This window comes from Drosophila hydei, unplaced genomic scaffold (genome assembly GCF_003285905.1).
Source record: "Drosophila hydei strain 15085-1641.00,03,60 unplaced genomic scaffold, DhydRS2 tig00000283-arrow-arrow-pilon, whole genome shotgun sequence".
Lineage (NCBI taxonomy): Eukaryota > Metazoa > Arthropoda > Insecta > Diptera > Drosophilidae > Drosophila > Drosophila hydei.
In genome coordinates this window covers 514,514-542,377 of record NW_022045702.1, presented here as the reverse complement: position 1 = coordinate 542,377, position 27,864 = coordinate 514,514, and the positions used below count along the sequence as shown (strand labels likewise).

General features: G+C 37.4%; 3 protein-coding genes across 8 annotated transcripts; all 3 read left to right on the top strand.

Moving 5' to 3' along the window:
• Positions 1 to 72: 72 nt before the first annotated feature.
• LOC111591932 (hippocampus abundant transcript 1 protein) lies at positions 73 to 17,176 on the top strand. 6 transcript variants are annotated; one of them, XM_023303867.2, is made up of 10 exons: positions 4,391 to 4,473; positions 12,302 to 13,321; positions 13,683 to 13,916; positions 14,768 to 14,863; positions 14,930 to 15,454; positions 15,525 to 15,733; positions 15,799 to 15,885; positions 15,942 to 16,039; positions 16,101 to 16,367; positions 16,615 to 17,176. In XM_023303867.2, exons 2-10 carry the CDS (start codon positions 12,836 to 12,838, stop codon positions 16,710 to 16,712), a joined length of 2,100 nt encoding a protein of 699 aa, XP_023159635.2. In that variant the 5' UTR covers positions 4,391 to 4,473; positions 12,302 to 12,835; the 3' UTR covers positions 16,713 to 17,176. The 6 variants fall into 6 exon arrangements, with proteins under 6 accessions (XP_023159636.1, XP_023159635.2, XP_023159632.2 ...); XM_023303864.2 differs by lacking the exon at positions 4,391 to 4,473 and adding an exon at positions 11,037 to 11,413; XM_023303866.2 differs by lacking the exon at positions 4,391 to 4,473 and adding an exon at positions 11,471 to 11,574.
• Positions 17,177 to 18,874: 1,698 nt separating this feature from the next.
• On the top strand, positions 18,875 to 23,258 carry LOC111591928 (prominin-like protein). Its single transcript, XM_023303858.2, has 11 exons — positions 18,875 to 19,430; positions 19,495 to 19,642; positions 19,707 to 19,835; positions 19,891 to 20,078; positions 20,131 to 20,295; positions 20,358 to 20,488; positions 20,877 to 21,212; positions 21,309 to 21,385; positions 21,544 to 22,501; positions 22,588 to 22,718; positions 22,771 to 23,258. The coding sequence occupies exons 1-11, from the start codon at positions 19,073 to 19,075 to the stop codon at positions 23,075 to 23,077; spliced, it is 2,928 nt and encodes a 975-aa protein (XP_023159626.2). The 5' UTR covers positions 18,875 to 19,072; the 3' UTR covers positions 23,078 to 23,258.
• Positions 23,259 to 23,658: 400 nt separating this feature from the next.
• On the top strand, positions 23,659 to 27,746 carry LOC111591913 (prominin-like protein). Its single transcript, XM_023303835.2, has 11 exons — positions 23,659 to 24,361; positions 24,415 to 24,562; positions 24,627 to 24,755; positions 24,815 to 25,002; positions 25,065 to 25,229; positions 25,415 to 25,542; positions 25,599 to 25,934; positions 26,004 to 26,080; positions 26,238 to 27,153; positions 27,215 to 27,333; positions 27,402 to 27,746. Exons 1-11 carry the CDS (start codon positions 23,869 to 23,871, stop codon positions 27,511 to 27,513), a joined length of 2,811 nt encoding a protein of 936 aa, XP_023159603.2. The 5' UTR covers positions 23,659 to 23,868; the 3' UTR covers positions 27,514 to 27,746.
• The last annotated feature ends 118 nt before the right edge of the window (positions 27,747 to 27,864 follow it).

The window sequence follows — 27,864 nt, the reverse complement described above, 5'->3', positions numbered from 1 at the left end:
GCACTCCGTCAGTTCTTATCGATAAGTTTCTTGTCTGACTATCGATACTGATTCTCGAAGGCAATCCTAGAATAAGCAGTTCCAAACGCGTTTTGCCATTATTTAGCGGTAACAAAGAAGCTGTGCTCGCATTTCGGCCCGTGTTTGCAAACGAACGCATTAAATTTTCTGTAAAAATCCAATTATTTTTATACAATTCTAATTAACAGTGCTGTCGCCCCGTAAAGGCGTTGTCAGCGGTGCGTCGGTACAAATTCATACATACATACATAAGCAAACACTTACATTGAGAGACGTTTCATCCATTGGGATGATGCAGCCGCCAATTAAATTGCCAACAAGCGCAGGCATCGAAATCGACAACGAGCGCGCCTCCTTGTTATTGCTTAATAAATAGAATATTTAAAAGTATTAAAGTTTTTAACATAATATAAGCTACAAGTGTAATGTGTGCTAGTTACTGTGACACCCCATAAGAAAAACAAAAAAAAAACCCAACAACCCGCCTCGGCTCCTTTCAGCAGCGGCTACGATTAGCCCAACCGTAACCAAAACACAATTCCTAAAACATATATACAGTCCTACATACAAATACCCATATATCAAACAGTTATTTGCTGGGCCACGTATCTAGCAAATTTAACGAGATGCCCAAAATCTATGTAAAGAAGCCTTTGGCGGGCCTCGTCATACGCAATCGAGCGCACAAGAGCAGCATATTTACCGTAAGTAACAATTACAAACATGCATATGTGAGTAAGCATATAGTCTAGTGCTACATATATATATATATATATATATATATATATATATATATATGCATATAGTCTAGTACTAAATATATATATATATATATGAGTGTATATATGTGTTACTACGTAAGTACACTGAGCCCCCCTTATAAACACCTGTGCAACTGATATAATAGCTACAGTAATACAGTAAATCGTATGGCAACCGATGGTTAGATCAGCTGTGCTATTGAACTGTTATAACTGTCATATGGGCTATTCATTCAGTGAAAATAAAATAAAAATAATTATTTTTAATTAAATATACATTTTAGTGGATATATATGGAATACTGAAAAATTAGTTATGGTAAAAGACTAAGATATTAAAATAAGCTTATGATGTAATTTGTACCACCTTATATAAATCATATGTATGCCTTATAAAAGCTCATTGAGTTAAGTTAAAGTATATAACCAGATTGTGAATTTTGACCTGATTTAAATTTCCTTATCATTCTTTCATAATCCGAAATTCTGGAAAGCCCAAATAAATGATTATGATTTGATTATAACTCAAGCATACATTTCACCATCTTAAATTACTTTATAATATATCTTTGAATAGTTCTCGAACCACTTATTTCATATTTACTGTAAGCAATTTGAAGAACGCCAACAGGCAAATTGTTATCAGGCGCGGGCACTCACGCTTTATTTTCGACATGAATCACGCCTCGTGTGCCGTACGCTTAGTCCGTATTAGAGAAAATTATCAAACGACTTTAAATGCTTCAATTGCTTATTTCAATAATTGTGATTGCATCCAATTTTAGTGAATTTCTTTTGGGGTTTTTCCCTTATCAACACGCGATATTATCTACAAATCTGTATGGCCCTAATCGGAAAGTCAAATAAAAAGAACAGATAGAAAGTGCGACGCATGTCATAACATTTATAGATATAGCGGTAATCAATGTCTGAACTTGTTAACTATAAAGTACAGCTATAAATATAAATATAAATATATACCTAATGAATTTTAAATTAAAATTGCATATCTAAAATGTTTTAAAAGCTTTTATATTAGCTGATAAGAAAATGTTTCCTTGGAGTTATTCATTAGTCATCAACACGCTGCTTCGCTGACATCAGCCAAAGTTGCGTGCTACAATTTATAATAATTACAGTGAATGTTTAACAATTAACATTTTTTAAATATAAATTTATAGCTAAAAATATTATTTCCACATAATGTATATTCTATATGTGTTATATTTGATTTTTTTTAATATTTATTCAAAGATTTACATCACTTCCCAAACATAAATACTAACATATGCGAGCGTGCACTGTATATAAGTGCACTGTTATGCGAGAACAGTTAGTTTCCATTGCAAGCACAGTCATATGTTTGCCAGCACTTGACTGGCTGGAGAGAGCGAAAACGAAAGAGAGAGAGAGAGAGAGAGAGAAGAGCGCAAGATCTTAAACATTTGTGTGTCAAATTTCATAATCAATTCAACGTTGACCTCTTCCAGCAACCACTTGTTTAATGGGTGGGAGCGAGACCAGCGCAACTGTCGCTCGTGTTCGGCTTTCGCTTTCGTCAAAAAGCTGTTCTGCGTGTCTTTTGTTTTTGGTTCAGTTTCTGGTTCTGCTTTTGCTTGTTTCGTTTTCGTGGTCTTATTTTGTATGCTCCATATTAGCTCATTAAGATGTGAAAAGCTATAAGTGGAATGGGTTTGTTCTTCTTTTATTTTATTTCTTGAGAGTGCATTGAACTTTTAACAGCTTGTCACAATGGACACGTCTAATGAGGCAGCGCTGCTAAATCAGCACGTATGTAGATATTTATGTACATAGATGTTATATACATCTAACATAAATATTTTTGTTGTGCGTGCGCGTGTAAATATTACATTAATCACGGTTTTTCCCAGCACAGTTGCTCAAGGGCCAACTCCAGCGTGTAATTACAGCTACACACAAAATGTGGAACGACACTCGCCGGAACGGGCCCAACTTTATTTTAACTCAACTTCTTCCTCTTCCACTCCCTGTTGCGCCAACCCGTTTTCTTCCCCATCACCTATGCATATTTAATTCTGCTGTGTCAACTGCGACGTCTAATTTCAAGAAAATTAGCCGCTTACTCTACACACAGTTAAAAGGCAGCCAGCTTGCCGCCATGTTCATACGCACACTGTGCAACAAAATCAGGTGGGCAGATTAGTTATTTATATTTCTTGATAGAAATCAAGATATGATAACCAGCTGTAAAGTCAAGCTAATGTACATATATATTTATTTATGTATAGCTTGTTATTGTTTAGTTAAGGCATGTAGCACAGTGTAATGAGCACTGAGCACTAATACTAATAACTATTGTTGCTCGCAGCTAATTAAGTTAATGGCTTTTACATAGTAATTTCAGTAGCCTTGAACTTATTTAAGGATTTTTAGTGGGAATTAGACTTCTTTTAATCATTAAAGACCAAGAATGTTATGGAAAAGTAGAACAACTAACAAAAGCGAATAATAAATCGCATTTCTCAGAATAAGTTCAATTAAAAAATATACAAATATACAGGGTAGCTTCTGAGTCGTCCAAATTCTGGAGAGCAATCATTGAACTCATTCACAATGAGTCAAAAATGATTCCTTTTTTGGTGCATTTTTGTGGCGCAAAGCTTTCATTCATAAAATGAGCGCGCAGAATCTACAAAGAAAGCGAAATGAAAAGGCGTGCGGCATTTGTTGCAGCTTTTTTCTTCGCCTTCAGCTGCCAAGCGGATGCCTGTAAAGAGAGTCGAAAGCTTTTTTAAATACACTCACGCTCTCTCTTGCTTTTTTTGTTTCTCTTCTGCGGCGGGTGCGCGTGTACGAGTTGTGCACCCACAAGCGACATGCAACAGAAGCTGCAACAACAACAAACAAATGTGCAAACAAACGAGGGAATTAGTAAACACGGAATGGGAATTATTATGGGAAATTCAATGCAGACGCGAAAGCAGGTTTATGGAGCAAGTGTGTGCGAGAGAAAGAGCAAAGAGACAGAAAGAGAGAGAGGGACGAAAGTGAAATAATCGAAGCTGAGCTTTAATGTGTGGGAGTTGGGATATGTTTCTGTGTGTGTGCGTGTGTAAGTGAAAGTCAATTGGCGCCGGGAAATTGTTGAATTAAATAAACAATACTTAATAATTTATAACGGTTTAGCTGAAATGCTCATAAATTAGTTTTTTTGTTTTCTTATTTATTTTGGACTTGTTTGTGCCTTGATTTTTCCCTCATTTCCAGCTAGTCGAAATAATTATACATGAAAAGCTCTGCGCGCCCCAAAAGCTTTTAGTTCGCACGCGAAAAATTGCATACAAGAATGGGAAAAAATTAAGCTGGCGACGCTTTTCCAGCTGAGTACAACGCAGCATGTGGAAAAGCGCACAACTAGCTCGGAAAACCTTCTCGCGTCTTTTTGTTATTATTATCATCAACCTCGCCATCGCCTTTGTTTAACAAAAATATATTTCGTTTACCCTTTGATTTGGTTTTCTTTTGTTGAATTCAGTTTTCCGCGCGTGTGTAAAATTGAAAAGAACGCGGCGGAAAAGCAAACAATAAAGTTTATCAACAATTAAATTTTGAATAAATCAACAAATAATATTTATATCAATAATTTAATCAGAAATATGTTACAATTGTAACTAAATGTGTGTGCGTGTGTGTGTGTGAGTGTGTTGGCTGTAAGTTAAAACAGAAAAATTGAAAACGAAAAACTGTGGAAAAATCTAAACTTTAAATGCTGCCACGCATCTTTGTTGTTGTTGTTGTTGCTGTTGCTGCTGCTGCGTTACGCAAAATATATTGTAACTGTACTTAAGTGCAGCCCACGTACTTGTTGTGGCATGTGGCATGTGCCCCTCGTGCCTTGTTGTTCTTCTGCTCTTTGTTGTTGCTGATGTCTGGCTTTCAGCGCTATTTTTCGTGTCTGTCTTAAGGCACGACCGAATGTCGCCATATACCCAACGCACACGCATTTGCCTTTCGTGTTGTTTTTCCTTGAAGAAGGTCACTCAAACTTGTCTCTGCCGCCCACCCAAGCATGCCTCTACAGCTCCACGCTGCGTCCTTTCTCCACTTTCACTGCCTTGACCAGCATTTGCTGCTTAAGAGTATTGTTTTTACATTCCTCCTTAGCTGATTTCTTCTTTGCAACAAGCAGATGTACATTAAAAAGGCTTTTGTTATGCTTGCCTCATTCTGTGTATTCATTATCCATTGTGTATCCATCTATCTCGACTCAGCTCATTGCACTGCCTTTTGTGCTTTTGCTTAGGTTTATGACTAAATCAAAATGGCTCATAAAATGAGCTGTGACTATGCCTCCCTTTTTTAGCTGCGCATTCCCTCCCAGCCCCTTCATGCTGACCTCAATTGCAGCAAGAGCCGAAAGTGACGTTCGCCAAGCATCAACACATTTGCATACAACAATCAAATGTTTATCGTAATTGTATACTTAATCATGATTCTCTTGCTTAATCAATTTGTTGTGTAGAGCATTGAGGACACGTGTCGTATACGCAATGGGAATAATCTCGCATATAAAGGCAATGGAAACTTTTTTGACTTTAATGCAAATTTATAAGAAATTTTTTTGAGCTGCTGATTAAATGTAATTTAGTTGTTCAAAATTGCCTTTAATCATAATTTTTATAAAGATTTATAATAGAACAACTTAAAATATAGAATTATTCAATGAAACATTTCAATGGAGCAACGTGCCGCATTATCAAAAGAAAAATTAAAAGAAAGTGTTGCTTAATTTGGTATATTTCTATAAAATGTCATAGGTAACATATGTCGTATACGTCATTTTAATAATAATTTCTAGTATTCCTCAAAAGAACGTCCGATTTGTTATATAAAACCTTTTAAAACTTCTTAGGAAACCCCCGAAATACGTTAAATATTTGGCGAAAATGTACGCTGCATAAAAGTAAAAGTTTGCAAAACAGAATATACATAATTCATATATTTATTTGACCGTCTTCAACACACACCCGCACTCAAACGCTTTGCTGTGTCACTAACATGCGCATGGCTCGTCGCAAAAGTTCAATAAACCTTTGTGGCAAATAAGTGAAAAGAAAAAAACAAATCCAGAAGTCTGTCTGCCTGCCTGCCTGCCTGCACAACCTCTTCAATTGAATCGTACGATTCATTAGCATATTTGTTAGAATGGCGTTTTGTCTGCACCTTCTGAGCTCTTGAGACTGAGCTGACACGGATTTTGCTTATAGCATAGACTAATATTTGTCCTAGTCTGCTGCAATCAATTATGATGCAGGATGTGCGGGCGTAAGGCAGTTAAGAGCTGAAGCAGCTTGGGTACAGCTACTGTCAGCTCTTATGACATGCCATTAGATAATACACATACACACACGCACTTGCACACACATGCTGCCATAATTTGTGGTTCGTTGTTGGCTGCTTTTGTCTCGCAGTTTATAAACAGCTTCGGTGGCTAATGCGGCGTATGCGCAATGCCGCAAACCCGAAAGCCCAATCACTGCCACAAGCTCTAAGCTATTGTCTTTCCTTATTTTATGTGCCCCGAACTGCAAATTAAAGTTAAACACAGGCATATACTTATTATATCTATATCTACATATACATATATCTATATCTATATATGTACAAGCCGATTATGTTGACTTATAAAGGAAGTGATTGATGAGCAGTTATTAGGGCTAGACAGCTGATAGTTAGTTACAGCAGTATAATGTCCATAAATCAGAGGAAGACGTTTTTTGAAAATCTATACAAAGTATCTATACTATATATATAAATATATACATACATATATATGTACACAGTCTTCGTAGTCTTTATATATATATATATATATATATATATATATATATATATATATATATTTAACAATACATTTTCTTAATTTTTTCAATACTTCACCTTTGTATAAATAAACAAAAATCGAGCTAAAAAACTAATAATATATATATAGTCAACAAATCTTTTTTTTAGTTAATAATTAACATAACTAAGTGTTAAAATTATAATAATAAATTATTGCAAACATTTTCTATTTATGAATTTCAAATTTGTATAGCTTTTTTCCACATAGAACTGTAGGTATTCCTTATCGAAATAAATTAAATAAATTAATAATTAAATTAAAATTTTTAAGTTTTTATATTTCTTTTAAATTTTTTATTTATGCTTTAAATTTGATATATTAATTTTAATTTAAAATGGGTTTAATTTAATTTAATGTAAAATAACTTTGTTTCATTGTTCAGACAATTTAGTCATACCCTTCAGGATCGCAACTAGGCAGCTTTTAGTGTACTTATATGAATGTTTGTTTACATATTATTTATTATATTATTTTATATGACGGAATTGATTGAACTTTGCAGTTAACTTTTCTACTTTTTATATATATTCAAATTGTAGACAATGACATGATAGATATATATGCATATAAAATGATATTAAATTAATTAAATTAAATTTCTCTGTTTGGGCATATATAGCCATCTATATATGTTAGCTCACACATTTATCCTTCAGTTAGCTTATATATACTTAGATATATATAGTATATATCCAACTCATATACCCGATGAGTCACATTTGCTAGGCTTGTGGCAGCCATGTCCTTGGCTAAATTGTCTCCTTTTTAGCCGCGGCACACCCAGATGGAGTGGTATTTGCGTTAGCGAGTGCATTAGAATTTCGAATTCCGTTTGTATCGTTTCACGTGGCAGCTGAAAAAATGACAATCGCTTATTTCGTACTCTTTTTGTTTGTTTGATTTTTTTTGGCTGTGCTGCCAAAATATTCTGCTGCAACATATGCAAATTAACTGCCTGACTGCAGGTTCTTTTTTCACTCTTTGTTTTTGTACTTTGCTGTTGTCAACAAATTTCGAGGCGCAACCGAACGGAACTGCCGTGTTTTTTGAAGGCATGTGGCATGCAAGGTCAGCTCGTATTTCAGGCTGCATCATAATCATTGTTAATCAATAAAAACAGCCCCGAGCAACAAGCAGCAGAATGAATGAATACAGAGAATGCAGGAAAATACGAAACTTTGCCTCGATGAAAGTTGAATACGCTTGCTGGAATTGTGACAACAATAATAATGAGCATAATTATATTAAAATTTATAATAATATTTAAGCAGAAACTCAACTCATAGTTGTTATATTAGTTAAAACTTTTGTTAGTTTTCTCTACCTCAATTGAGTTGGATCAATAAAACTTTAAATTGTCATAAATTTGTTTAAATACAAAATAGCAGTCAAGTCCTGATCATGTCTTGACCCTTTAGCGTGCTATTCCGCTCCTGTTTAACACACACACACTCAGAGTGTGTCACAAACTTTGGCGTGTTGCAAGCACAGCTTGCGTTCGTTTTCAATATTAAAAATAGTTTGGCCAGCAAGTGTCAAGCTGCCTCCGAAAGTGCGACTGGCCTGACCTAACTGGGCAATGCGTTGTGGAAAGGGTCATAGAGAGAGACAGAACGACAGGAAGAGCGACAGAGATGGACAGTGTCATTTAGATGATGAATGTGCACTTTATTGATTTTACTTAGACAGTTAGATAATGACGATTGCATAGCGACTAGCTTAGCTGGCAGTCACATCAAATCACATCATCGTGACAGGACAGGAGAAGTCGTACCTACCGAACCCCCCTGCCTCAACTTTCTATATGCCATACAAATGACAGCGGGTTGTCAGCAGCCAACAAGGCCTAGGGCATCAGCAGGGGCGTGGTAAAAGGAAAATGGCAAATAATAAATGGAAAATGGCATGTGGCATGTGGCATGTGGCATATGGCATAAGGCATAAGCGAAGCTGCAAACGTGGCCAAGTGCAAGGCAAAAGCAGTTTTCATTCTTGAATTCATTTAAATTGCTTTAGCAAAGGGTAGAGCACAATATGTTTATAATATATGTAAATTTTAGATGAAATATATATATATATATATATTCTTGAAGTTTCCTTTTCACACTTGAAATAACAATTTAATTGAGTAAGCCTTGCCGTTGCGCTGCTAGCATATTACGTATACGTCGCATGGTCATCCATTTGCTGTCGTCATTGAATGCGAAACGAATTTAAAGCAATGGCCAGTGGCCGCTGTGGCAACAACAAGCAGCGGCTGCTGCACTCATCTGACCTTGAATTACTTTGTCAATTGTGCGAGAATACCCGTGCAGATAGTTCGAGTTATCAACAGGCTAAACCAAATAAACTATTTCATTCAACTTCTTTGTTAATTGAAGTGCTGACAGTTTAAGCGCTAAAAGAGTTGAGCCCATAATTCATTCACTATCGGAAGTTGGTGACACAGCGAACAGACAGCTCTGACAGCTGCCTAATGCATACTAGATGTGTGTGTCTGTGTGTGTATCTGAGAGTGCGTATGTGTGTGTGTGTTCGTTCGTGTTAGTGTGTTTTTGCCTTGCCCTCTTTTGGCCAACTTAAGCTGGCTTTAGCAAAGTTTCTACTGCATACCTTTAGGCTTTTGGTAAACCTTCTACTTCTACCATTTGATATACGTATAATTCGTTGCCCAAACACAATTTTTTTCTTTCTTTCTTCATGCATATCAATTATTCAAGCAGGCCGCAAAATGAAGCCCAAAAAAGAGTTTTCTGACCTTGCACGACAGGCAAAAAAAACTAATTTTTGTTAGGTTTTCTACTTGCTATTCGCGTGTGCGAAAATATGCAAAAAGAGAGGAATATTTTAAGATCTTTAAAACTAGTCGATGGTCAGATACCCTGTAAAATTTTTGAAGCAAATCTATTACAAATAAATTTAAGAAAAAATATAATATATAATTTGAAAATGAAATAAATTATATATATATATATATAATCATATATTGAAATAATATATATATTTTGAATTATATTGAATATATTGAAAAATATCTAGCACCCAAATCTACATATCAAAAATCAAATAAAAAACATATAAAATATAAAAAATATTTTATATGCTAGTCTGCTTTAGTTCACATGCCAATTTACAGGGTATATGCGCAGCACACGTGCTCGTCTCAACAGCAGATTAATTAACTATAAATGCGCTGTAGAACATTTGATATTACGTAGACGTCGTGTTATTAGCGCATGCTCTAATATAAGGCCGCCACAATGGAGTAATTAGAAAATCCAATAAATGCTCAAAATACATAGTATTCACATTCACATATATGCATTAGAGCCAATTGTCAACTGAAAATATTGTATAAAAATTTATTTATTTTATCACCTTGCGTAGCTGTATATAGAAAATAGAGATGTTGCATATCGCATATAGAGAAGTAAAAAAAATATATATATAATAAACCAAGTGGGATTCCTGTGTCTTGCATCAACAAAAACTATTTCAGTTTGGTTCAGACCCTTTTCTTATCGCAGTTGCTTCATTTTTTTCAGCTTGCTTAACCCCCTTTACACTGTCGTCCCAACTGTTTGGCCAGTTTCCATTTTCATTTCCATTTATTTATTTGCTGTGCGTTTGCACTTGACCTGATTGGAGCTGATCGTTGCGTTCTCCGTGGGGTTGAGCACGTTGCGTTGATTTATGCTCAGCCAGACAGTTATTTTATTTGATGACTTTTATCTGGTTTCAGCGGCAGTAGCGCAATTTAATGTAAATTTTGTTTAGGTTTATGCGGATTAAATTTTGAGATAACAATTTTTAAATGGCTGCGTTCTCATTATTTCTTACATCTTTGCATGGGAAATAAATGGGAAATAATTTTGAATATCCCTTTATAGCAATAAATTACCCAAGCTTATGGCTTGTTAAATAATTGCCAAATACAACTGGACTATGGTTCTATTCTATTTGTGCTTCTCAAATGAGCGCTCTAATTGTTATTGCCCAGCTCGTAAATGTTTAGTTTAATGTGTTATTTTCTTGTTCACTTTAACTTTATATCCCAGTTCACAGTGTGCTGCTAATTTGTAAATAAAATATATGCTATAGCAAAAGCTGCTCAATTTTCCCCTTCAGTTCATACACGCACACACTGAAGTACTTTTTGGACAGTTGTTGTTGCTTGTTTAACAAAAATACTTTTTGGACCATCAATTTCCCCTTTGATTACAAAGTACTTTTTGGCTATTTGTTGTTGAAGTCTATATATTTCCCTCAACATCATACACACGTCTTTAGTTCTTTCTGGGTTAATATTTGTTTATTTTATAACAGTATCCTCTTCACTACATGCACAAGGTATTTTTTGTTACTTAGTGTTCTTCCTCTCATGAAGTACTTTTCGTACTATTTGATGTTTATCTTTCTGCAAAAGCCGCCAAATTTCCCTCTCCATTGAACATAAAGCCGGTAAATTTCCCAGTCGAAAAAGTACTGTGGCTATTGTATTTTGTTTTTCTTTTTCGTTCTTCGCTTCGTTTTCCCTGCAAAGTCTGAGGCGCAGCCTCAAATGCTAAAAGTCGCGCTCTCTCGCTCAGACTCAATCGGCTGCATGGGCGCTTCTCTTTTGCGAAAAGCTCTTCCACTCACTTAGTGCCCAACGCGCAGTCGAAGCGAGCAGTCGCCGCCGCCGATCTGTCGGATATGTCGTACATAATTTGTGTAGAATTCCGGAGCAATATCAGATGTTTTTCGTGAGACACATTACTGTAGAAAATAAATGTGAAACATATTTTAATTCGTTAGTCAAAATTCAATACACTGTTTATATGAAATACCATTTTTTTTTAAAGTGACATTTATTCTATATTTTTCTTTTGGCTCGCTCTTTAAAAAATCTAAATTTTTCCTTTCGGTGCGTTCCAACGTGGTGCACGCAACGCACAAAGCTCTACAGACAGTATCTGTTCCATTCGGAGTTTTTCTAATAAAATCAAAAACAAAACAACAAAAACAATAATAGCAACAACAACAGTAACCGTGCTTGTTCACTCAGTTTAAATTAGACTTGTTATGAAAAGCGAAGCTCTCTTCGATGCCCGATACAAATTTAATTCAAGACAATTTCAATTTGCGCATCGTACGATATTTTTATGTGTTAAACTATATATAAAAATGCTTATATGCTTGCTGCTATGTTTAATTAACATTCAAATGTTAAAATAAGATAAAATAGAACACTAACAACAGATAACGTAAATTGGCTTTTAACGATTCTGCTTTTGTTGCCACATTTTAAGGTCTTTCAATTTTTTTTATTGCATACTTGGCGGCGTTTTTAAACAAAGCTTGCCAAAAAAAATTTGTTTTTATTAAATTTAATAAAAAATATATACAAAATGAATAAGGCTCAAAAAACAGATTTGCCTCGCTTGGAATACTTAGTGACTAGTTGTGGGACGTGCCATGCCCACTTACGGTTAAACCTCACTTAAAACATAAAAATAACAATGAGATTATAAATTTAACGACAATTTTTAAGAACTGTTTACGAACCACTCAAATTGAGTAATTAAATTTGTATTGAGGGCCAGCGTTGAGAGCAGCTCGTTGAAATGAAAGAGCATTAAATGTACTTGCAGCCGGAAAAGTGCCTGAGAAACAAGGATAAGAGGCGACACGGGACTTGCCGTCAGCGGCAAAAACCAAAGCAGACAAATAAATGATCAATGATCCAGAATCGGTGATCAGTGATCAAACAAAGGAAATTCAAAGTCAATTCAATCCAGAGAAATAAGTGCACAATTTCTCTTGGATACTGTGAAGGGATCTGTGATCTACGATTTGTGATCCGTGATCTGTGATCAGCAATGTTCCTAGACCTAAACGGCTGAATCCTTCAAGGTGGCAATGGAAATAAGTGTGTTCGGTCGGCCAAGGAAACTGTATGCGAAGCAACTCACTTAGTGGAAGTCAAACGGAAAACAGTGACGAGAGAAGACAAAACGAGGATCGAGCGAGATAGAGAGAGAGCGAGAGAAAAAGGACACAAAAGACAAAGGATCTGAGCAGAGTAGAGCATAAACAAGATTTGATCTTGTTTTCTGTGCTCCTCTCCTTCTATTTGTCTACGTGTTTGAGCGTGAGTGTGCGTGAGCGTGTAGCGTGTGTGAAGCATGCGTGACGAGCTAAGATATGCCAAGCGGCAGCCAACTGAAAATCCGAATGCGCACAGCAGCAGCTTTGAACTGGACGAGCATGAGCCGACGATTAAGGTTTTGACAACAACCACAAGCAACACCAATACCAGCACCAGCTACACTTGCACCCCCAGCATCACCAGCAACACTAGCATCACAGCGACGGCCACTGCAACGCATATCAAGGACGAATCGGATGGCGGCGAGCTAACGGATACGCAGAGCACACACAGCAGCAGCTCAACGCCGACAACGGCGGATGTGGCTGATGTTGCTGCGGATGCGGATGCGGATGGGGATGGGGATGGGGATGATACCATCAGCTCGTTTTCACCTGTAGTCTATGGCAGCGGTGCCGCGCAGCTGATGAAACGGCATGCAACATCGCTCAATCAACAGCAGCAGCCAGTGCAGCACCACGTCGATGACAGCGCGCTAAGAGATGCAGATAATGTGCCCACGGTAAGATGAACGGGAGCTAATGCTGATGGCATGGCTAATGCCAATGCCGTTAAGACAGATGCTAATGTCAATGTCAATGCCAATGCTATTGCTCATGATATTGTCAGTGCTGGTGTTAAAGCTGTTGGTAATAGTATTAGTAATAGTAGTACTACTGCCAAATCTAAAGCTAATGCTAACGCTATTACCAGTGCTGCAAATGCTTCAGCTAATAGTATTGTTAATAGCACTATCAATGCGAGAGCTGAAGCTAATGCATTAGCCAGTGCTGAAGCCAATGATACCATTGATTATGCCATTGATAATGCTGATGCCAATGACATGATATAATGCTAATGGCGATGCTAATTCCTTCCTGCAGTCATCGCGCTATGCGGCGCATCCCAGCGCTGCATTTGCGGAGACCACGGCACAGGGCGCCTCGCGTTCGATTGGTGGCACACATCGGCGCAACCTGTCATCCGCCTCGTATATATCGATGAGATCACAACAGTTGGGAGTAGCGGGCAGTGGATCTGGAACGCCAACGGATCGTCCGAAACGCAATCGCTGCTTCGAATGGATACGCGTCGCTTGCAAAATTTGCTGCTGCAAGGTTTGTGGAGCTGGCGTTTAAATGCCATAGCGTTAGGGAGGGGAGCGGGGGATATGGAAAATTCTAGTGAATTGCATTTTAATTGATCGACAGACAAACAAATCAATTGCAGCGATCCCAGTACCAGACCCAGACCCAATTCCTAATTCCCACACGTTGGCATTATTCTGGCAGTTTCCGATTTCAGCTGGTGTCGATTTAATAACAGACTTTGAGTCCATTTCTAGCGTGGATATACATATATATATATATATATATATATATATATATATATATGTGTATATATGTATATATGCATAGGAACATATCTATAAGTAATCCTAGATTAATCAAATGGCACTTGTGATAACATCTGTATCATTTGACTGATTTATTCTAACTAATTTAAGCGACAGCAACAGGCTCGAATCGCAGACTCTAGCTGCAGTTGCGAGATGAACTAAAAGTTAGTTTTAGATATTATAAATATATATGCTAATTATGGATTGATTCTCACTCCTTAGCTAAATCAAATAAGTATTATGAATATTCCATATATAAGTTTGGTATAAGTTATGCAAGTTGCTTATATGTTTAGAGTTCGTTAAAAGATTTCAATAGCTAATACTAATACTATATGTAACATAGCTTATTCTATATTTAAATATCTAAATTCATATTTATTTTTAATATATATAAATTTTTTTATTGCATTTCAATTTAGTATATTGAGTTGAACATGAATATAATTACTAAACATAAGCTTAGCCATAGCTCTAATACATCTTCTAACACTAATTGTTATAATAATAATAATGCATCGATTTCATTAGCTAATGTATATTTCTACATAATCTTTATGCCCCACACAGAGTTCGGGCATCGGCGAGCCGAGTGTACATCATGCGCTGATTGTGATATTTTTAGAGTTCTTCGCCTGGGGTCTGTTAACCATGCCCATTATATCGGTCAGTATATATGATGCATATAATAAAAAACCAGAATAATGTTGATATTCAAATCTATTTTCGTAGACGCTCAATCGTACATTTCCGGATCACACGTTCCTCATGAATGGCTTGGTGATGGGCATCAAGGGCATACTGTCCTTTCTGTCGGCCCCCTTGATAGGCGCTCTGTCCGATATCTGGGGTCGCAAGTTTTTCCTATTAGTTACAGTATTCTTCACCTGTATGCCCATACCGTTGATGTGCATAAATACGTGGTGGTTCTTTGCCTTGATCTCAATTAGTGGCGCATTCGCTGTCACCTTCTCGGTGGTGTTCGCCTATGTGGCCGATGTGACCACACCGGAGGAACGATCCAAAGCCTATGGCCTTGCCTCGGCCACATTTGCAGCCAGTTTGGTGATCTCGCCAGCGCTGGGAAATGCTCTAATGGATATGTATGGAGATACCTTAGTTGTAGCGCTGTCCACCGCTATTGCGGTGCTGGATGTATTCTTTATACTAGTCGCTGTGCCGGAGAGTCTGTCAGAGAAGATGCGACCAGCTTCATGGGGTGCGCCCATCAGCTGGGAGCAGGCAGATCCCTTTATGGTGAGTCCAAATCAAATTGAACTTCAAATTGAGCTAATAAATAAAAATGCGACTTCATTTTCTATTCCAGGCATTACGCAAGGTCGGCACTGACAAGACAGTCTTGATGCTGTGTCTAACTGTGCTGCTCTCCTATCTGCCGGAGGCTGGGGAGTACTCCTGCATGTTTGTCTACCTCAAGCTGAAAATGGGATTCAACTATGTGGAGGTGTCTATTTTTATAGCCGTTGTGGGCATACTCAGCATTACGGTGCAAGTGACGCTTGGATCCTTTATGAAGTGAGCAGCATATATAAGGAAGGAAGATCTATTAAATACTAAACACATTTCCATATATTTTACAGAGTCTTTGGCGCTAAGCGCACGATCATTGTGGGCCTAGCCCTGGAGCTAATTCAACTGCTGTGGTATGGCTTAGGCAGTCAGAAGTGGTAAGCACAATGAGTAATGCAAGGCGTAGCAAAACTTAATCTTTACTTATTTGTAGGATGATGTGGTCCGCAGGCGTGGTAGCTGCTTTAGGTTCTATTACCTATCCCGCAATTAGCGCATTTGTCTCGCTATATGCCTCGCCTGAAAGTCAAGGTTAATCACAATTGCAATAGCCATCAACGCTGTAGTACTTATACCCAATTATCATTTGTAGGTGCCGTTCAGGGCATGATTACGGGCATGCGCGGTCTATGCAATGGTCTGGGACCCGCTGTCTTTGGCGTTATCTTCTATCTGTTCAATGTTGATTTGAATGCCGATCATGAATCCATTATGAATAACAGTCATCCGACGAGCGTTGAGAAGATCTCAATGCATGTGCCCGGACCACCATTCGTTTTTGGAGCTCTGTGCGTCTTCTGTGCCATTGTTGTGGCCGCATTCATACCCGAGGGCCAGCAGGCAGTGCTGGAAAAGAAACGTAAGGAAGAGCCTGATAAAACAGGGGTTAATTCATAACAAAAAAGAAAAAAGCCAAAAAAAATATACTATAAAAATGGATAAAACTGCATTTACAATTTAGATGAAGAAATCGAAAAAAAAAAACTTAGCCAAAACAATATATAAAATTGAAAAGTGTTGTATACCGATAAATCTATATGTTTTGCTTAAATCTGTTTACTATCTTTCTCTCTTCTCTGTACACTACACTGGATATGGATTTGCAGGTGCCTCGCTCGATGTGCAGTATGAGATCGAGACGGGCCATAAGGTGCCCAGCTCGTTGGCTCCGCTGATACGCTCCGATTCGCTGGCACAGCTGTAGTCGGTCACGCCCATCGTCTTTACATGCATGATACATACATGATTTATAGTAACTGTAACAAATGCTGTAACTAGTGTCGCTTTAGTTTAACAAAACATAACAAAAACCAACAACAACAAACATTCAGTTAGAATTTCGATGCCTCTAATTTTCCGATATTTTTCACATTTCTTTTCGTGTGTGTAATGTAGCATTAATGTCATACTAATTAGTTAATTAATTACTTATGGGCTATTTATTTGAAAAGATAACTCTGCGCTCCTTTTGCCACTGCGTGTGCTTGCCCCCAAAAGAAACAAGAAAGAAAGAAATAATAATAATCTTAATAATAATAGTATAAAGAAAATGCCTGTGTTAATTTTCGCATTCAACTTTGTAACATCACAGCGACAATTTGTATTGTAGGAACAGAAAAAGAAAAATGAAAAACAAAAACAACTGCCAAATACAAAAAAATAAAATAGAAAGCTTATATTGTTTATATAAATATATGTGTATGTATATTTTATATATATGTATGTATATTGGTCTATACAAATTGTTCATATATTATTTATGCTAAACAGAGCTATAAAAACTTTTAATTTCTTCCACTTTTAGCAGTCAAAACGAATTACAAACAAACTATAAATTATAAATTCACAAATTTTTAATTATAATTATTAATTAGAATTAATTGTGTAGTAAGCTTTACTTTGCAATCGGTAGTGATCCAAAAATTCGAAAGTCGTGAATCGAGAGTCGAGAAACGAGAGTCGCAAAATGAAGAAACAAGTCGTGCGTTTCACTTATACTAAATAACAATAATAATAATGCTAACTGTTTAATAGTTTTTATTTTGATAAAAGAAGAGGAAACACAATATAAATTAATATTATCGTTTTTTATTGAATTAAACAAGGCTTTAGGCATCAATAATTAATAAGCCAGTGCGTAAGTAGTTGTAAAGTTTCATTTGAAGGTGTATCAAAGGTGCAAAGTTTCAACAACTTGTAACATATATATATGTAGATATATATGATGATGATATGAAACATATAATGTACACGTATATATATATATTTGATTTTGAAACGCAATTCGTGTAACGCAGTTCAATGTAAAACTGAAACCAAATTTCTAATGTAAATTATTATAGACAACATGATTGTAAAGGCATACATTATATATATATATATATTTATATATATATATATATATATATATATGCATATGTCTAAATAATAACTTAATGTATGTACAAAAACTTTTGACGCAGTAAAAAAAAATAAAAAAAAAGAAGATATAAAAAAAAAATGCGAAATGATGTGAAATTCAAAATCAACCAAGAACTAATAAGAAGCAAAAATTGTGTAACAAATAAAAATATGTTTTGATGAAATCCAACAAATGCATTTTATATACAAATTTTTATATTATATATTATACATTTAGTGTAGTTATTAAGAATGCTCTATTTAACGCTGCTCAACTGGGAGTTACGCCTACGCAAAACCTTTTATATTTTGTTGATTAACTTTGGTATTTGGGTGTATACGAGATAGCGATATACAGATGTTAAATTTGCTAAAATAACTAACACTTGCAAAATTTTAAAAATTATCGATGGCTTCAAGCAAATTTGGTATGCCTGAGCTCTGAGAAGAAACTTGTATTTTAAGTTTGTTTTATAGGACTTATTACATATGGTTGCCTAGATTACTTGTCACATTTTCAACTTAGTATTTATCAAAAATCGATAATCGATAGGCAGATTTCGCTAGCCGGGCTCCTTCATAGCAACGCGAATATTCGATTTTCTTTTGAATCTTCAATAGCTACATATTCTAGTATATATCTATATCTATATCTAAGTCTTCTGCCAAGTATATTACTTACTTTAAACCAATGGAAGCTTTCTTTATATCTATCTACCAATAATCGATATATATTGATAGAGAGCACATTTCAGACTGCAGATACGAAACTGCAGATACGAAACATTTTACAGTGAGTTTGGTTTACCAAACACAAATTCGGTTTTAATGCTAGAATAGCTTTGCATGTACAGACCCCGTCCCAAGCCAAGCAAAAGAAAATCTCACAATATAACATAACTTTATATGTCAGAACTTAGGATCAAGTATGCTTTTGGCTTAGATGATAGAACTCATTGTTTTGACATTTTTGATACACTTCACTTGTTGTATAAATTACGATCCACTAAAAGTTTCTATATTTCTATCAGAGTTTAGCATTAAGAATTCTGCATTTGCAGCAAAATTTTATGTGTTTATCTTATCCTATAGATGTACGTGATTGTTTGGACTGATACGAAAACCAAAAAAAAATATAAAATCAGCAAAAAAAGTTCCGAGTAAATGGCTGCTGAGTACGATACGACCCGTCGCAAAACCAAAGCTCGCTATCGTTGCTATCCAAATTTAAGTATCCGTCAAATTGGTACTGTCCTACAAATTGCTGTTCTATATGCTGTGCTGATTGGAGCAACGTCGGAGGAAATCGGAGGAGAATGGCATGATAAGTATCTTGGTCATGGCACCACACACGAGCAGCTGGGTCAGCTCCATTATCCGTATGCTGACCTAACGCCCTACAAATCAAAAGTCCAATATACTATAGAACAAAAGCGAAACACTTGGTCCGTAACGCCCGCATATAATATATCACAATTTTTGTTCGATAAAACAATAACCGATAAGCCATCTTTGCCAGCTGGTAAGTCCATTTATATCTCTCTCACTCTCCGTATATATATATATTTATATAACGGTTAAATCAGGATATCTGGGTATAAAGAATGGCGATACCTTAACGATGGGCCCTAAAGTTGAGCAAAATGATTGGAGCGCTCTATTGGCACAATATGCTTTGGTTATCGTGTGGGTGATATTATTATTAATTCTTATCATTCTCGTACCATTTCTTGCGTAAGTCTAGACCCCAACAACTACAGCTATATATATCCATACTATATCTTATTCGATGCTGCAGGGTTTGTTATTGCTGCTTTTGTTGCTGTCGTCGCTGTAAGCGCGGCTGTGGCCCTTGCGATAGCGCTAAGGATAAGAGAATGAGCTTTATCTGTGCCGCAATACTACTTCTTCTACTTCTCCTCATTCTGTAAGTCCGGAGCGAATAGATCTCGTCAGCATCTCGTTTAAATATTCATTTCTAGTCTGGGCGCCATTGTTGCCTTTGCCTCGAATCGCGTGTTGGATCGCGGCTTGAATGAGGCTTCGGATTCTGTGAAGCGTGGCAGCCAGGATACCTGTCGCTACTTGGAGGATATCAATGCTAATTTGAATCATCTCTTTGTCTACAACTACGAAGAGCTGGAGGCACATCTAGCCGAATTATTGAACAGTAAGATGCCAAAGAGTATATTAGATTTGTGAAAATACCCTCTTTTTTATAGATGCTCATAATCACATATTCCTTGACCTGGCCGATACGTCTGAGAGTAATGCCATTGAGCAGTTGGAACGCATCTTCGATAATATGAACGAGGCGAAAACCTTAATGAGACAAGTGGACGGTATGGAAAAGGAATTGCGATTCTACACAACACAGCTGAGAGATGGTATATGAAGCTCTATCATACATATATTCTATATATCTTCATATAAATATCGAATATCTTAGGTGTTCGCGGAGCTAAACGGGATGTAAACTACGCCTGCGGCAGTTTAGTAACTCATGACAAATGTAAAGACTTTTTGAAGAATTCAGAAATGGAATTTGTTGATACGTCTACCTGTCTACACATGGATAATGTAAGTATAAGCCAATTATAAGAGAACTAGCCAAGACATATATTCTGATATATTAGAATAACATTCTTTCATTAAATGTTTAGCTCTTGCTTCAGTCAGTCAATCAGTCATTTGGTTAGTTAGTCAATGTCACAGAATTGTACGAATCTTTCGCTGCTTGAGACAGTCATCAATCAATTATTCTAACAATGAAGTTCGTCAATCAATCAGTCACTAGATCAGTCAATCAGACAACAGAGCGTGAAGTCATTTTCCATACTTATTATTATTCCATCATTCAATCATCCCTTTACACTTTATAAATACATTTCTCAAATACTCAGTCAATCAGTCAATCCATCCCACACTCAATCCATTGATCAATCTAATAAAACCAAATCTCTTTCAGTTGCCGAACACAACTAACTTTGTGCTAGGTACAGACAAAATTATCAACGACGATATTGCAATGATACCGAAGCTCGCTTTGAGGCGTTTCCAAGAAGTTGGCGCCAAAATCGAGGCTGCAATGGCCCTGGTAATACCTTCGATATTGAAAGATGTGCAAGATGGTCGCGAACAGTTCCGCATGAATGCCGATAGAATCTCCAATCAAACGGAAGCTTTGATCAGTAACATTCAATTGAAAACAGTGCGCTCGACGAGATCCTTCGACGATGTCTACGAAAAGTTTGGCAACGATCGAAGTATTATGAACTCTCTGGTCTGTGGATGCTTGTTTGTAGTAAGTATCTGATGGAGCACCAGCTACAGTGGTAGCTATAACTTATGATATGATGTGAGGGTTTCGCTTGCTAACATCATCTTTTTCACTTCTCAGATCATCTTTATAATGTTAATTGCCTTGATGTGCGGATGTTGTGGTAGGAAAGGATCCGGAGCCACTTGTTTACTGATGTAAGTTCATAGTCTATGGGAATTGCTAGGTGATATCAGATATAGTTATTAAGAAATCCCATCCATTTTGCAAGTATATTATATTCGCTTTGCTCGTCCCCTTTAATTTACAGGATATCTCTAAATTATATATAATAACATCACTTTTTTTCCTACAGCGGCATCATATTAATATTTACTATGTTCTCCTTCATTGCACTGGTTGGTCTTTTCTACTTTATAATGGGCTTGGTGACATATCAGGGCGCGTGTGCCCCAGTGCGGGATCTGGATGAAAATGCCATATTCAAACAGCTGGATGCAAACATTGATCTGTATGAAGTACTGGATCCGGCGTATGAGATGTCTGCGGAATCTGCAGAGCTGAGGATGTCAACGGCCATCAAGGCCTGCAGGGCTAACGAATCGATATTTGATTTGCTTCTGCAACATAAACTCTACGAGCTGGACGATTTGAGGAACATTGAGGTGATTAAGGAGAAGACTGACGAAGATAAGAAGGAGAACATATTTGATGAAGATTTGTCCAGCGTGTATCTATTGACTCAAGAGGAGAGGGATAAGCTAGAAGCCGCACGCAACGGTGATTTTTCAGAATTCAATAGTATTTTGTACCTAAGGAGCATGTGCCAGGGTCTGACACCGAACTTGGCCACCTTGGCGACAGGTCTGAGAAAGATACGAGACTCCATCACTTACAATGACAAATGGGAGGAATATAATAAATATGCCCGAGTTTCCCTATCGAACGAAGCGTACCATTTGGATACCTACAACTACGAGTGGACCGACAAGATATTAGGCATTATGTCGGCAATGAAGCAGAAACTATCCCGTGTCGATGATCTCGTCCTATATGAGAGGCGAAATTTCAGTAACTCAATTAAGGTCTTGGTCGATGCTGTAATCCGATCCGAAGAATTCATCAAGACACGTGGCAGCGAATTCATAAATGTACTTAGTCAAAATCTCACAGATGTTGTCAGCGAACAGATCGAAATGTATAAGGAGGGTCTCATCACAGAATGCAGCTCGAATGTGGGACGCTGCGCCCCACTCGCTCATGTCTATTATCGGGGAGTCGATCTAGTCTGTTACCGCCTGGTTGATCCAATGGTAAGCGCTTCCTTTCAGAAATACAAGCATTCAATTATTTTATCATCATATAGCAAATGACTTAATCAATCTCTGCACTTTCACAGAACGGTTTCTGGATTGGATTGCTGCCCGCTGCATTGCTCCTACTACCTCTGTTGTATGTTGCCCATAAGCTGATGTGCTTGTGGCGCAGATTGCACTCATATGCGGTGCCCTTAGCCGTACCAGAGACAGGGTAAGTAACTAATAGTTTCTAATTGTTTTGAAACTAATTCAATTGCCAACAGTCCCTCCTGTCCAACCTGCACCGGTCAACCGTTCGTACCACCGCCAACTATCATCTGTGGCGGCGGCCAGCAGGCGTATTGCCCTTGCCGTGAGGATGCAAAGCGTAAAGATGGCGGAGCTACATTCAATGACAGCTCATCTATCGCCACATCGGAACAGAACGTAAATGTTGAGACAACCAGTCCCTCGGTTGTCCACCCCCAGATCCAGATTCAGATTCCGGACGAGTATCAGAAAGAGGCCCTTACTCAAGGTCAGACCCCAGAAGCCGCAGTAGCAGCAGTATTTAAGCCGAAAAATGATTAGATAATCGCAGACACGAATTAGATGACTTTTGTAATTTGTGTATGCTAGACTGATACAGAGTAAATTTAAGTGTGTTTATATGTACTCGTGTATTTATGTTAGCACGGTTGTAAAACATAAAAAAGTGAACGATAAGCAAAGTAAAGAAAAGAAGGTGTAATAATCGTTTACGTACCACTTACTCATTGTGTTTTTCTTTTAAGTCTTCTATAAGCTGGGGACTAGCCGTGCATCTTAAAAGTGGGTGATCTATGGGGCATTAAACTGGCTTAGATAGTTCTGCGCTTGTGCGTGTACATGGCTCCTTGCCTCTGGACGACTTTCCGTCCTCAATCAAGGCTGCTTGAATATCTAATATGAAGTGCTAAGTAGGGAAAAATATAAAATTGCCAACCTCTAATGCACTTTTCGGCTTAAATGTATTCTGAAAGAGCTTAAGCCTAGTGGTCCTACCTAGCTAGCTGACCTGTCGTATGACCTTAACAGCAACACTCTTTTTTAATAATTGTTTCTGACTTAAGATTTGGAAAAAATCCAATCCGTATTTACATTCAGAGAACGCTTTGATTTTTTTAGTTGTTATTTATTTATACAAAATTTTACACATTTTTACTTTTGTAGTATACGTAAAAGAAATAAAAAAACCGTTAAACGATCACACAACACGTTCAATTTCTTAAGGGCTGAAGAGGGCTCTGCTGTAGTCCTTTGCCTAGTTCAAATTTGTTTTTGTGGTCTTTGTCCTGTTTGGACAGTGAAATGTGTGCACAGAAGAGACGCAGAACAGAAGCATGAAACGGCAACGGTATTTCCTCAGTAGCAGGAAAATATGGGTTTTACGGGTGATAGTAATAGGAAATCTGTTGGTCCACTTAACGGGCTCGATTGTGGCACAGGCTGTCAATCAGAAAGACCTAATTGTTGAGGAAGATTTTGCAGAAGAGTTATTAAAAGACTTACCGGAAGATTTAGGAGAAGTGCCACCTGAAGCTGTTGAAGAAGATGACTTAGCCGATAAACAGATGCCAAGCAATAGAGGTGAACACAGCCGATCAAGCGATACATTTAAAGTGGATGAATGGCGTGAGGGTTTCGAGGGCATGGGCACTGTTCATGAGCAGATGGGAGTAAGTCATTGGCCCGAAGTCCAGTACACGAAGTATGAGTACAAGACTAAGTTCCATGGACAGACTATACATCCGAAAATGGGTATGGAACCCATATTCAACTTTACGCATTATATATTTCAAAATACGTTAACTGATCCGCCCTATATACCCGATGGTAATCAGTTCCTTGCACGCCGAAAGTTGATGACTAACTGTTTTCCCTCCCAGGTTATGTGGTAACCAATAACAGGGATATCCTAATGTTAGGTCAGAAATCGGAGATGAACGACTGGCGTGATTTGCTGTGGAGATATTTTCTTTACCTTTTCTGGGTTGCCTTTCTGCTAACCTTAATTATAATCATTCCATTCATTGGGTAAGTCCACTTCGTTGAATGCATCGATCCATTCTGATCTCATTCTGGTTGGTTTCTCTCTTAGTGTCTGCTACTGTTGCTTTTGTTGCTGTCGACGTTGTTCCAAGGGCTGTCCGCCCTGTACGAGAAGTCGCGAGACTCGCCTGCGATATGTTTATGGATTGCTGCTTTTCATACTGATCGTTCCACTTATGTAGCCATTTAGACAATTTCTCGTTAATTCCTTCATTAATTTGAACTTTATCCATACAGAGTCTGCACAGTTGTTGCGTTCTTGACCAATAAAATGATCGATCGAGGCATGAAAGAATCGACTTATACAATGCGTAGAAGCTCAGAGGATATCTGTAGGTATCAGGAGGATGTCCGAAAACATATTTACCATCTATTTGCCAACAATTACGAAGAGCTCATGAACCATCTGAATTACCTGCTTACCAGTAAGCCTTTCGGATTAGCTCACCTTGAGACTTCTTTATCGTTCACATTCTGTAACTTTCAGATGCGCATGATCACATATTTTTGGATATGTCCGATAGCTCTGATGCCAGTGGTCTTCAAGAACTGAAGCGTATAATGGATAATATGGTGTCTGCTAGGGTACTTATGACGAATGTGAACGTCATGGAGAAAGAAATGCGCTACCTTATCTCTCAGCTAAGAGATGGTAATTACATTGGGGAGAATTCTTTACATTGATACAAAGTTGTAGGACGTCCTGAGTAGAAAAATTTCATTGGTTTCTCTACATACCAATTGTTAGCTTGATCGTTTATTTAGTTCATATTTCAGTTTTTGTACAACTGCTTTCCCTTGCTACTTTTCCAGTAAATTTTCCTTTTTTCCTTGCAGGAGTTCGTGGCGTTAAGCGTGAAATTACTTACAGCTGCCATATGTCCGCGCATCCGAGATGCCAAGACTTTCTGAAAAGTTCATCGATTGAGTTCATAGATACTACTCGATGCATACACATCGATCAGGTGAATATATGAAAATGCATTTGCATAAAGTTCTCTTCATTTTCTTCCTTCAACAGTTGCCCAACTCGACTGTTTATCTTACTGGAATGAACTATATAATTGATAAAAGGTACACGGACATACCAAATAATGCGATATTGCGACTGCAGGCAGTCAAAGACGCTGTATCAAAGGAACTGAAAAGGGCGGCGCCTCCCATAAAACTCAATTTACAAAGGGGACGTGACGTGTTTCTCTATAAGGCGAATGTTATTCGCGGCAAAATTGATACCGTTCTCAACGACTTGTATTTTTCCTCGTTACGTTCCTCTGAATCCTTTGAGAATCTCTATGAGAAATATGCCAACGATCGATCAGCTGTTAATCTTATAGTCTGCATAATATTGGCCTTGGTAAGTCCGCTCCTGTTATGTATTATGCACAAAGTATTTTTTTAGTTTCTCTTTTTGAATCATTCCTAGATATCTGTGATTCTTATCAGTGGTCTGATATGCGGCTGTGCTGCGAGTAAGCAAGCGGGCGCCGTCATTTTGTTATTGTAAGTGAAACACTCTATAAGATATTCGAGCTAATTCTATCAATTTAATTAGTATTAATATTGTAGTCGAGTATTTCTTATAGGCCTTTCATATAGCTCATATTTACTTTCTTCTTTATATATATATCTATATAGCTTGCATTAATCTATTTTTCAGTGCACTTATCGTCATATTCTGCGCACTGTCGTTCATCATTCTTGTTGGTCTTTTCTATTTTATAATGGGATTATTTATCTATGGCGGGGCATGTGAACCATCTGGACACTTGCGTAAACTGGACACTCTAATAAGTGTAGGCCATGGGAACAATGCGTCAACGGATATGCAAATACAGCAAGCTACGATGGCCCTTCAAGGCTGTGGCCTAAACAAAAATGTCTTTAATATACTCCATGATAATTCTATATATGATGTAACTGAATTAGCGCAGATTGAACTTTTCGACGATAAAGACTTTTTCATAGGATTAATGTACGACGACTTTTCAGAAATAAAATTGATGCTTGAGGAAGAGAAACTGAGATTAACTGAGATTATAAATGGAAGTCTATCAACGTATCGAAGTCAACTTTATACGCAGAATATATGCGCGGGTTTAACGCCTCGGCCCCTGACGTGGTATTCTGAGGAATTGAGGTCGATAGTTACCGATCTCTATTCTGGCTACTACTCGGGTCATTGGAATGTACGGGTCGCACTCAATAATGCGGCCATGAGTCTCGATGTCTATCACAATCAATTCGTAATACCAATTCAAAAACTACAAGAGTCAATGAGAAGAACGTTAAATAGAATCGATAGTTTGATCTTGTATAATAATAATAATTTTGGCTTTAGCATTAAGGTGCTGCTCCAATATGTGGTCAATGCAGAGAAGTTTATACAATCGAAAGGAAAGTATTTCGTTCGTGAGCTTGTGCGTAATCTGACGATGTTTTGTGCTGAACAGACGGACGAATATATCGAAATGCTCATAGTCAAATGTAATAAAGAAGTCGGGCCGTGTGAACCATTGGCTAAGGCCTATCAAAGTAGTGTTCATTTGGTCTGCGAAAATCTGGTCGATCCAATTGTAAGTATACATTGCTATATACATATATCAATCTAATCATTATTTCGCTCTTTTTGTACAGAATGGCTTTTGGCTTGGCGTCTTGTGCTTTGCTCTGGTCCTTCTACCTCTATTGTTTGTCCTACATCGCCTAATGTGCCTGTACAGAATATATTCCCCTGCCCCTGCTGGTTTAGTTGGGTATGTCCTATATATTATCTTTTCAATATTTATAACTGTTTTTAATCCGACATTTCTTTTCGGCATAGAACTTGTCCAGTTTGCATAAGTCGTACCCCGGGCGGGTATGACGACAATGCCCGGATAACTCTGCCCGATAACCCGCAGCTAGGACACTATAAACGAAAGAAGAAGGACTAGTTGTGTCTAAAACTCTAAGTATTCCAACTGAGCGCCATGGTTTCGTTCATATTTGAACTTAGAACGAACACCAGCACAAATCGAATTATCGCAGCATCGATATTACTCTGCTATCGATATGCAATTGTAACCAGAGAACTTGGTTGTCAAGCAAAAGGAATAATTTCCGCTATGAAGGCTTAAATGCGTCAGTCTATCTATTTAAAATCAACCGGTTAACAATAACTCAAATGTATTGGGTTTTTTTTTTTAAATAAATAATATTTCCAGAAGTTTTATAAAAGCGCTAAGCTTTCGTTCACTTTAAATTTACAACGATGACAGTCGTTGAAATACATTTCTTGCTATCGC